General features: G+C 40.4%; 2 protein-coding genes and 1 long non-coding RNA gene across 5 annotated transcripts in view; all 3 read left to right on the top strand.

Annotated features, from left to right (window-relative positions):
- LOC125704987 (uncharacterized) overlaps positions 1-8,275 on the top strand; it is a 132,253-nt gene extending 123,978 nt beyond the window's left edge. Inside the window, exon 23 of the mRNA XM_048971234.1 lies at positions 7,838-8,275. Within this exon, the coding sequence (XP_048827191.1) occupies positions 7,838-7,882 (45 nt within the window). The 3' untranslated portion in view covers positions 7,883-8,275. The remainder of the gene's footprint in view (positions 1-7,837) is intronic.
- Positions 8,276-8,769: 494 nt separating this feature from the next.
- Positions 8,770-9,990, top strand: LOC125705040 (uncharacterized). The gene is made up of 3 exons (XR_007381333.1): positions 8,770-9,014; positions 9,697-9,794; positions 9,902-9,990. It is a non-coding gene; the product is annotated as an uncharacterized LOC125705040 (long non-coding RNA).
- A 1,882-nt stretch (positions 9,991-11,872) lies between these two features.
- Positions 11,873-12,228, top strand: part of LOC125704992 (uncharacterized) — a 99,068-nt gene continuing 98,712 nt past the window's right edge. Inside the window, exon 1 of one of the 3 annotated variants that reach the window (XM_048971252.1) lies at positions 11,873-12,227. In XM_048971252.1, the coding sequence (XP_048827209.1) occupies positions 12,167-12,227 (61 nt within the window). In that variant the 5' untranslated portion in view covers positions 11,873-12,166. The remainder of the gene's footprint in view (position 12,228) is intronic. The other 2 variants (XM_048971253.1, XM_048971250.1) reach the window with 2 other exon arrangements.

Raw genomic sequence — 12,228 nt, 5'->3', positions numbered from 1 at the left:
TACGTTGAATAAATAATTATTATGAATAAAAATACATTTATTCTAAAGTTGTATATTCTTTATTTTATTAAAAACTAAAATTAACTCATTTTGACCACAGCACGACCTATAAAGATGTGTGAGTTTGCATTCATCTACATCCTGACTGTCACGTCATACTTTCGAGACTGGCTTCAGGATGAATTCCTTGGTACAAATAACTTTTTCGTTTTGATATTTTTATGTATTTTGATATTGTTTAATTATTTAAATTCATTTGTGTTTCATGAATGCGCTTGTAAAATGCATTTTGTTTATATTAGCTAACAATATGATGCGATTTAAAATGTGATTTAATTTTTTTTTAAGAGTATTAAAAATGTTTAAATTATTGGGGGAAAAAGCATATATATGGTTGTTTTAATGTATATATCTAAGTGTGTGACTAATGCTTTTCTCTCTACCTTTCAGCCAAACCCCGTAAATATGTATATTTCTCAGGGACTTTTGCTCTCCCTCTCCTGAATTCTGTTGCCCTGGCTGTAGCATTAAAACTCAAAGCAGGTAAATACTCTAGAACTTTCAGATGTTTCTCCTACAATTTTACTTGGTGAACTTATACAGCTAAATTGTACAAACCCTTTAGGAAATATATAGTTTGATATCTGTCACTTCCTGCTGATTTACTGACCTCAGTTCTCAGTGATTTTTGTGATGATGTCATTTCAGACACAGGAAAACAGTCACTGGATCTACGGCTGATTGTCCTGATTTCTGGGTCTGTCTTCCTCTTTAGCCGCTTTGTTATAGAGGTGTCTGCATACTGTAAGTATAACAGAGATATGATGTATAACTTATCATAAAGGTTGAATATGTGTACTGGGACTTTTGCAGCATGTTAAAGGCTGTTTGCATCTCCTCATGCACCAGTCACAAAGACGAAAGCAAGAAAGGCAGTAAACCAGTGTAACAGAAAGGACACTAATCAAACAGACAACTGAGAAATTACTAAACAATTTTCTTTACCAATATTGTACTGTGTACTATAAAAGCAATACTGTACTTACAGTATAGTGATATGTGAGTCCAGTATTTATCCCATATGAATATTTCCATGTTCGTCCATATACTTCCCAAAGTATTATGTCTAAAATATTGGGGATATTTTATATTCGAGGGCTACAATTTAAATGTTATTATACACAAACAACAGTAAATGGCTTGAATTATCTGATTTCTGGCTGCATAATTCAAACGGAACTGACGGAAACATCATCATCTTAACAATATGACATAGTTTGAGTGGCAAACCCCCCCCCCCCACAGTCCACAATTAGTTGACATAATGCCACAGGATTGGTCAGAAGGCCTATTTTGCAAATACCAGCATGTATTGCACTGCATCATTAAATACTGTAACTTTCAAGAGCATAGATTTAGACAGTAGTGACATGTATTATAGGAGTATTTTATGTGTGTCTAGGGGGCAGGGGGCTCGGGACTAATTATGACCCAACCAGCATTGCTGATGAAGCCAGTAGTGGCTGTTAATAAAGAGACTAACTTTCATTTTAAAAGAACTGTTATCTTCATCATTAAAACAACTCATGCACAAGCCACAGTACATTTTTGCGCTCTCTATGTGGGTCCCCCCCCTCCAAGGGTAATGGAGTTTGTAATATTGACTGTCTACCCCCCCCCCCCAAATAATCCATATGTTTATTGGAATGTTTGCTGTTTAATATACTTACTGTAATGCAATTGCCTGTGGTTGCTTTTTAACAGTGAAATGTTTAGCTTCTAGTATGTTCATGTTAAATAATTTTGTTTTTCTTTATACTGATTTTTCCAAAAATAGGTGTTATGAAAGTGGGGGGTTGTCCTAAATTCGGATCAGTACTATATATCATTTGTTTCCACATTATTTTAATTATTCACTATATGGTTTGGCTCAGGGTCTATCATTTCGTAACGCTGTGGCTTTAATCCCTTTAAGCTTTTTGCTCTTCCATCCTTAGTGATGAATAAACATATAAACACACCACCAGTTATGCCCCACATGTGTGATGTCATACAGAAAGCTGTAGCTCTCAAAATCACCACTGGATACTTACTAATATGCAAGTAATTATTATTTATTACTCATATTCTCACTCATTACGTCTGAACCGGCAGCTACATTTAACTATATTGATGTCTTATTAGATAATTCTATTAAAATAGTTAATTGCATCAATGTTTATATTTTTTAATACAGGTTTGGCCAAAAAGAAAAAGTAAGTAGACATTTTTGTGTGTGTTATCAGGTGTGAGGTGCCAGTGTTACCCACTGAGTCACCATGTAAACTACACAGAGCCCAAGCCGGGGGCTGTGAGGTGCCAGTGTTACCCACTGAGTCACCATGTAAACTACACAGAGCCCAAGCCGGGGGGTGTGAGGTGTCAGTGTTATATACAGTATATATATATAAATATATATGCTGTCCGGAGCTCATTTTTCTGGTGCCAAAACACTGCTGGGCCCAAGATAGGAGCGCATGACATCAAGAGTCATCATATTGGGAATCGGCATGATACACATGAAAATTGTCTTTTATTTAAGCTTTTATTGGAAAACCTCTTTTGTAATAACTGTAATATCTTTTCTTTAGAATAATAGAAGAGATGGGCTTGGGTGAGAGACACCAAGTTACCGAGCTTGATCAGGTAGGTGCTCAAGATGCATCTGACCCTCTGGTTGCTGTCCTGGGGCCTGTTTCTCGACATCAGTTTGTCCATGAGATGCTTTCTCATTACAAGAATAATTTGGAAAATGTTTTACTGAACTTGTCCAAACTTTTCAGAAGTATTGTCCGGGTCAAATCACCCCAAAATTGAAACAGCAGCAATAGGTGGCAGCAGAGGGAGGTTGCAGCTGATGTCTTGTGAACACAGCAATCCCCCCCACCACTCAGCAGTTTTTCTGCGTAGCAGTCTAATTGCCGATCATCGTGGGAACCTCAACTAAATTTATTGTGGGTGAATTTTATTAAAGTTGGGCTTTGAGGATTTCTTTGGAGTGGTGTATGGTTGGCTTGGGCAGTGTTATGGTAATAGTTTTGTCATACTGCATTATTTTCATTCAGTGAAATTCATCATGGGGGGATTTAATCGTGTCACGTAGCCCAAGCCCTGGTCAGTGGTGGCACAGGAAAGAACAGGCGCAGATCTGGCGGGCTGGTCACACAAAGTGCTCCAGCGGCTCCAGACAAATGGCCTGACCTGGCACTCAGAGCCCAAGTTATTCTCTCAACTGTGTCTATATATGTGTGTATGTCTGTCTCAGAAGAAGAGTGATTAACCATGTTTAACCATTGAGAAGGTGAGCTCAGCCATGTAGCAAGATAAAGTCACTTGTTCACCGATATTTCTTGTTTGTTTACAAGGAATTGGTGTACTCTGTTAAAACTTTTTACAGTCATGTACCCCCAGAGATTTTCAACCTATACCTATATACACACTTTAGCTGTACACAGTGACATGCAGAGAAATTTGAATGGAAAACGTCAAAAATTGGCACTTAGAACATCAAAGGGGGGCACTTCCAGTCATTTTGACAAAAAAGGGGCAGATGCTCAGTCTGGCTTTGTACTTGCGGGTGTTTTGTTGTAGACAGTTCTCCACCATGCATTTACATGTGCCATCGACCCCCCCTGCTGGCCACAAAGTCACTGCATTCAATATTAAACTCATTTCTTGTTTAGGAGATGCCGAAGCGGGGCGGCATGGTGGTGCAGTGGTTAGCACTGTTGCCTCACACCTCTGGGACCCGGGTTCGAGTCTCCGCCTGGGTCACATGTGTGTGGAGTTTGCATGTTCTCCCCATGTCGTCGTGGGGTTTCCTCCGGGTACTCCGGTTTCCCCCCCCAGTCCAAAAACATGCTGGGGCTAATTGGAGTCGCTAAATTGCCCATAGGTGTGCATGTGTGAGTGAATGGTGTGTGAGTGTGCCCTGCGATGGGCTGGCCCCCCATCCTGGGTTGTTGCCTGCCTTGTGCCCGTTGCTTCTGGGATAGGCTCCGGACCCCCCGCGACCCAATAGGATAAGCGGTTTGGAAAATGGATGGATGGATGGAGATGCCGAAGCAGGATATTCTGATGACTAGCTAGCTTAAATCTTTTGACTCTATTTTCTAGCTGTTTAGTCACATACAGGGGGTGGTGCTTCATCACCGTCTTATCCCGATTGGCCAAATGCAGAGTAGGCGAATATGCACTAGAGGGCAGTATTAGCAAAAAATGTTAGTTAACCAGTTTTGGGTTGAGTTTCGGTAGGGATATGGACAGAAAGAAAGGACATTTATGTATGATGTTTGTTCATGGTCAAAATAATGTTTAATTTTTGAACCAGAGGACTGTAAATTATTCCAGGATATTGTGAAAGAAATTATCTAAACTGTCCAGCTGTTCATTCCAATGGATTGAATACAGAGCAGGTAAATAATGAAATTTTATCTTTCTGGTTCTTAAGACAAGGCTGTCATGGTCACTACATTAGACAGTATGGAATGTATTTATTTAGTGATGCAGTTGCTGGGATGTTACCATTCCTTTAATTTTTAGTTACTTTAAAATTAGCAACTGAAGGGTAAATATCACTTCATGGCCTCTACACTATATTTTGACAATAACTATCAGTATGAATTGTCAATTCATGAAATGTATGAAGTGACACTCACTTTTTACAGAGATCACATGACAATCAGGAGATGTAGGCATAATCACCTGCTGATCACAATGAACCAAAGACTGAGGAGGTAAATATGCATATCAGGCATTTATACACATTTAACTAGAAGAATCTTTGCTGATTTTATACAACTATACAGCAGTTTGGCATGTTTGGGGCTGGGTTTAGGTAAGGATAAGGTCATTTATATGTGAGGTTTGTGCTTGATGTTTATGCCAGACGACTATAAATTGCATCCCTGCATGTATGATACTGTCCTTTGCTGACTTATTCATTTTAATGTGTGCAAGCATTATTGTTATGATAGAGTTTTGCCTTATGCTATTTCCTGGTTATAGGGAGAGGAACATTGAAATCCTAATTACAGTTTTCTGTTTGAAGGTGCAACACTGTTGCCTCACACCTCTGGGACCCGGATTCGAATCTCCGCCTGGGTCACATGTGTGTGGAGTTTGCATGTTCTCCCCATGTCGTCGTGGGGTTTGCTCCGGGTTCTCCGTTTCCCCCCACAGTCCAAAAACATGCTGAGGCTAATTGGAGTTGCTAAATTGCCCGTAGGTGTGAATGTGTGCGTGAATGGTGTGTGAGTGTGCCCTGCGATGGGCTGGCCCCCCATCCTGGTTTGTTCCCTGCCTTGTGCCCATTGCTTGGATGGATGGATGGATGGATGTATAGTTACCCATGCGAATAAAGATATATGTATAGTTACCCATGCGAATAAAGATATATGTCAAAGTCAAAGTCAGTTTTATTTGTCAATTCCTTCAAATGTACTTGACATACAAAGGAATCGAAATTACGTTTCACACTGTCCCATGCGTAGACATTGACAACAATAAGTGCAGATGCACACAAAAACCGTTCTAAACAATAGGTAATATTAAGAAAAAGTGCAAGTAGGCTTAAGGCATTATACTTAGGTAACATACAGGATATAACAAGACAAAAACATAACATATAGTAAAGTGTTCCAGCAGTGTGCACAGGGGAAGTAGTATACTAGTCTACTTGAGATAGTCCCAGGTTGTGGTTGGTAAGGGTTTTTTGTTTTAGTGCAGCACAAGATTGTAGCAGCAGTAGTAGTAATATAAATACTGGTAAAAAAAAAAATACTAAAAGTATATAGCAGCAGCTGTGTGCAATTTGCAATGCAGAGGTAGTTATTTTCAGTCAAGAGTGTTGTTTTTTAGTTCTTAGTTCAGAGTGTTTGTTTCCTTGTTGGGGAGTGTGTGTGGGTGGGGGGTGGGGGGTAGAGTCCAGTCTGTCTTCCTATACTCCTGCCAGTCTGGTGATTCTGCTGGCTGGGAGCCGGGAGGGGAGAGAGTTCAGCAGTCTCACCGCCTGGTGGATGAAGCTGTTGGTGAGCCTGGTAGTGCGGGAGCGGAGACTTCTGTATCTCTTTCCAGAGGGCAGGAGGCTGAAGAGACAGTGTGCGGGGTGGGTTGCATCGTTGGCAATTGTGATGGCTTTGCGGGTGAGGCGGGTGGTGTAGATGTCTTGCAGGGAGGGGAGTGGTCCACCAACTATCCTCTATATATATCCAACTATATATATGTATCGTTACCCATGCAAATAAAGATATATGTATAGTTACTCATGCGAATAAAGATATATGTATAGTTACCCATGCGAATAAAGATATATGTATAGTTACCCATGCGAATAAAGATATATGTATAGTTACCCATGCAAATAAAGATATATGTATAGCTACCCATGCGAATAAAGATATATGTATAGTTACCCATGCGAATAAAGATATATGTATAGTTACCCATGCAAATAAAGATATATGTACAGTTACTCATGCGAATAAAGATATATGTATAGTTACCCATGCGAATAAAGATATATGTACAGTTACTCATGCACACTGTCATGTCGATCTCAGAGAAATTAGGAAAGTTAAATAAGGTAACTAAGTATCTTAGTGAGTCTCCTAACTATTAGAAGCCTTTTCTTTGTCTGACCCCCCTGCTTCTCTACATTCCTTCTTACCTGATCCCACAATTAGTCAGTCGGCCCTTTTCTTTGTCCTCTACTTTCTATAATAAAAATGAATGAATCAATATGTGTATTGTTATCCTTCGACAGCAGATCATTATAATAAGCCAAGCCAACCACAAATTGTCATTAACAGAAGTTTAACTGAGACTGTGATTACAGTGAACTATCTAGCCTAAGATGTGCTCTTCGGATGTGAATTAGGAATGTAACTTATGTAAAACTCACCTGAAGTGTCAGCATCTGGTGACAAGCAACAATAACCACCCATACTATGTACTGATGTGAGTCATCAACATGCATGGTGTGATGTTAAATTGTGAATTTATTAATGTAGATTGTATGAGGTGTGATCCTTTACAGTAGGTTGGTTTGGCTGTTTGAAGGTGCTATGGTCTGTTGAATAACCAGACCAGTGATATAATCAGTCACCAGATTATCAGTGATCTGTTACAGTTTACTGTGTTTGACTTGAGAGACTTGGCTGGGTAGCAGATGAACGTTTGTTTTGAGGAGGCCCACTTGTGTGAATGAGGCGGCCTGCAGCCCCTCATGACACCGAATCCACTTGTCAACTTGTCCAGGGAAAGTCTGTCTACAGAGAGACATACTGGAAGGACCAGTAGCTCAATTTAAACCCAGTTACCTGTGGATGAAGCCACCTGAGAAGAACAACATGGGGTCCTTCATGTCATCCTGTGTTTCCCAAACTCTTTGTTTCCAACATGTTGTTGTGTCTGTGTCAGGAATGGATATTTGCTTCTCATAGAAGCTTGATTGTACCATGTATATCAAAACAACATGAAATATATTACTTGGGGTTTTAGTAACAGACGCTGAAACTAAAATAGTTCAAAATCTCAGCACATATAAGAAGTTTTCTGAAAAATCTCATTGAATAGGGAAAGTGCACCTTTAGGAAAACCCTCCAGAAATAGTCTTTTGTAAATATTTGTATATGATTCTCACATTTGTTGTATTCTTCACAATATAGAAATGTACATTATTATATGTAATTCTGAATAAATCCTCAGTTTTTTATTTGCCTGTGGCTCCATTACACTCATTCTGACACTTGGTGATTCCTGTAATTACTCTTTTCTTCTCTGTGAATATTGATGGCAGGTCTTCACTCAGAAAGTGGAGCAAACAATCAAGGAGGAGGCATGACTTCTTGGGTCCTGCATCATGTTTTTGGGTCTTATGAACTTCATATGGTTTCATGTAAGGTTTTCATTGAGATATACTGTATCTATGGAGATTCAGGGTGTTCGTTATTAGATTAAGTTTAAAAGCTTCAGGACATTTGCTGCTGCTAGAATGAATATAGTGTGAATCCTGTTTTTAAAGCCTCCCAGCTCTTATGCTGAGTGCTGCCTGAAGCTGTACCACTCACCAAGCTAAACAGCAGCCAAGGTGAAGCTGTACCGCTCACCAAGCTAAACAGCAGCCAAGGTGAAGCTGTACCACTCACCAAGCTAAACAGCAGCCAAGGTGAAGCTGTACCACTCACCAAGCTAAACAGCAGCCAAGGTGAAGCTGTACCACTCACCAAGCTGAACAGCAGCCAAGGTGAAGCTGTACCGCTCACCAAGCTAAACAGCAGCCAAGGTGAAGCTGTACCGCTCACCAAGCTGAACAGCAGCCAAGGTGAAGCTGTACCGCTCACCAAGCTGAACAGCAGCCAAGGGTGAAACTGTACCACTCACCAAGCTAAACAGCAGCCAAGGTGAAGCTGTACCACTCACCAAGCTAAACAGCAGCCAAGGTGAAGCTGTACCGCTCACCAAGCTGAACAGCAGCCAAGGTGAAGCTGTACCACTCACCAAGCTGAACAGCAGCCAGTAACATATGATATAACAAACTTGTTGGGAGGCTGCTGATCAGCACCACCCAGCACCGATATAACCATGGTTTCCTCACCGCTGACCAGTACAAGTGCTTATGGGATAAGATTGGCGAATGACCCCAGTCTGGTGGGGGGGGACAGTCTTTTAACATAATGTGCTGACAATTTTGACAAAAACAATAATAAAAAAAAAAAAACAGAAAAAATAAATATTTTTGGCTATTTTAGTGTTGGCTAAAATTGGGCTGTAAATGTGCCTCTGTAACTGGGACTGAGACTGGCTGGTATGAAAAGCCATGGAAAGACAAGAAACACGCATGCAGGTGCACATGTGTTTTTGTAGGTGGAAAATGGAGAATGACCAACATACAGGGTTGCTGCCTCCTACCACTGGAGGGTGACCACCCTGAATGGATCACCACCTCATCACAGGCCCCCTTGTGGTATACTGTGGTACAGTATGCTGTTTCCTAATGTTCCACAATAAACTTGCCCCTTCTTGGGTCCCTCTGTGCACCTACTGTCTCCAGTGTCTCCTTGCCTGGTGACATTAGACTGGCATCGAGTGAAGAGAGTCACTGCATGGATTCTCAGGCTGAGGGACACACTCCCACATCTAAGCATTAGAAGGAAAGAGTTCCTGTCAGAAGTCAGTATGACTGACAGCAGGTTGAGGAAGCAGACTTTTCTACAGCTGTGAGGCCATATGGAATCCTAGGGTCCAGTTTCCCAAAAGCATTGCAGTGCTAAGACCATTGTAAGATGGATGAGACACAATCCGTTTGAATTCTTATCTACACTGTTAATTCTTATCTACAGGATATTCTTATCATGTTAGATAAACCAGCCACTATGTATGACAACATTAACTGGGCACCGACAGTGAACATGGGACACGCAGCATGTTGGCATCAGATATTGGGAGGAAAGCAAAAGCAAATGGGTGCTTAAACAGTCCCTTTTGTAAAATGAAAGCTAAACATGCAGGGATGCTGACAGTGGTGATCCCACTGACAAATCAAACAGGCACTTTAATAAGTAAAAATGCCCTGCCCTGAAGTTGTTGCTGCAAGTGGTACAGTTTAGTTTTGTGTTGCACTGTGCATTGATTTAATTTTATGTTTTCATACTCTAGCACCTGATGCCAGGAAAACATTCCTTCCTGTCCAACACTTCCCATGTGTGCTGAACCCAGAGCAAGTCCAGCTGAGTGACAACATGGTAATCAGAATGGTACGGTACTGGATCAAAGTATGACATTCTGTTTGTGTCAAAATATCAGTCATGTGATATTCTTCCCTGGCTTGCAATTAGCTGCTTAAATGTCTTTGCTATTTCAGGGTCTGATGATGTCATCTCCACTCCAGATGATCCTGAAACAAGGATTGGATGCCAGACTGATCTGACTCTGATTTGTTAGTCATTTAATCATGCATGGTTCTTTACCTCGGGAAATTCTAAATGAAAAGGAGGGAGATGCAATGGCAGAAGTAAACTGTACAAGATAACAGGAATCTACTGTGCCTTAAATGTATCGCGGTCTACTGTTCCATTTCAGTGAGAATTTTCTGGAATTTTAAAAATAAGCAGGAATTACTGACAAAACAAATAATGACTTTCCATCCATCCATCCATCCATTTTCCAAACCGCTTATCCTACTGGGTCGCGGTAATGACTTTCATTTTTGGTTTAAAGCACAATCACTTTATTCACATGCATCATAGAAACAGTGACATGCTTGTGCTACAGTTACAGGGGAGGGGGCAGCTGCATGGGGGGACAACAAGGCAAAAAAGTGCAATGAGATGAGACAATGCAAGTGCAATATGGGGGGAGGAACAATAAATATGCAGTAAATGTATTCAGGGCTTATAAGTTTATGAAGCTTAAGCAAAATGCAAAGACCATTGATAAAAGAGTAAATATATATGTAAACAGTACACAAGTGTTTGAACTTCTCCATCTTTCTTGGCAAGGAACCAGGTACTTGTGGGAGAAACATAGGCTTTCTGGGAGTGGTTGACCTAGTGAGTAATTATAACACAACTAATAAATCAATCTGCAGCTTACCTATAAAACACATTCACTTATGTGCAGGGTTATTGCAGTTAAAAAAGACTAAAACTAACGCTCTAGAAGTGAAAAAAAATTATTTCATTAACAAAAAAAAAACAGTTTTAAAAAAAAAAAAACGAACTAAATAAAACCTAAAACTATGCAAGATAAACCAAAACTAAATTGAAATGCCGGTAAAATGAGCTTCATTTTCACATTCAAAATGCAAAAGGAGAGCCCGCACAGCTGTTTATTAGCCAGGAATGAATGATGACATAGACATGGTGGTCTCAAACAGCAGCACCTGTCTAGAACATCAAGCAAAACAGCCAAAATGGCCCATAATAATCACAGACATACCTGATGAACCATGGCAGAAAGCTGGGAGAGATCTGTTCCACTTGAATGGAAGTTATTATCTGCTAATGATTGACTACCTGTCGAACTATCCAGAGATAGCTCTATTAACCAACATGTCTGCAGACAGTGTGATCAAACACATGAAATCCATCTTTGCAAAACATGGGATTCCACAGATTGTCTGCAGTGACAATTGTCCATCCTACAGTTGCAACAAGCTTCAGAAGTTTGCAGAAGAATATGATTTTCAACATGTGACTTCAAGCCCTCTGTATGCCCAGTTAAACAGTAAGGAAGGGGTGCACATCGTCAAACACCTACTCAAAAAGGCACAAGACAGTCAATCAGATCCATATCTAGCCCTGTTAAGTTATCGAGCATCGAACATGGTGTGTCTCCTGCTGAACTTCTGATGGAACGTAGGTTACGCACCACGATTCCCTTCTTGGTGCAACGAAAAGAAAGCAAAGTGAAACAGACAAAAACTTCTTCAAAAGAAACAAAAAGTGAATTATGACAAATCAGCAAGAATCTTAGTACCATTGGAGAGGCATGATACAGTAAGAACTGCGATGGGCTGGCCCCCCATCCTGGGTTGTTCCCTGCCTTGTGCCCATTGCTTCTGGGATAGGCTCTGGACCCCCCGCGACCCAGTAGGATAAGCGGTTTGGAAAATGGATGAATGGATGTTCCGTTTCCTCTGAAAATAGCATCTTGTATGACATAACTATTTTATGACACAGGCACATTTCCCCAAACTAAGATTTTGGTGGAACTACACTTTAAAGTACTACATTTCAGCAAACTAAGGGGTGTAATATGACCATGATAACATTCCGAAACCCGTGATTTTAGTGGCTCTTCACTATTTGGAAGTGAAGTTGTTGACGTTATCCGTTTTCATTTTGCACTTTGCAGACGGTCCCTAAGCTTTCCTCTGCCAGCGGACTGCTCATAGTGAGCAATGTTATCCCTATTTCTTTAAATACATATTGTTTCGACGAAAATCCGGTTGTAGCTCATTGTCTACCTTACCGCCGTTGAATAGATAAGTATATTGTGTTGTAAGAACGTTTTGTTTAAGATTTATTGAGCCACGAAGTTCGAATCTGTCAATGTCTTTCCAACATTACCGAACTCTATGGAAGTGGGTCTTTGCATAAGAACAACTGCAATCTAATATTCGAACATGCAGATCAAAAATTTTAGCGTCATTTTGATCTTCTTCAAGTTCGTCATTAACTCTGACGG

The sequence above is a fragment of the Brienomyrus brachyistius genome, chromosome 12 (genome assembly GCF_023856365.1).
Source record: "Brienomyrus brachyistius isolate T26 chromosome 12, BBRACH_0.4, whole genome shotgun sequence".
NCBI lineage: Eukaryota > Metazoa > Chordata > Actinopteri > Osteoglossiformes > Mormyridae > Brienomyrus > Brienomyrus brachyistius.
Note: the sequence above shows the minus strand (reverse complement) of the source record. Positions and strands in the feature narration are given on the sequence as shown.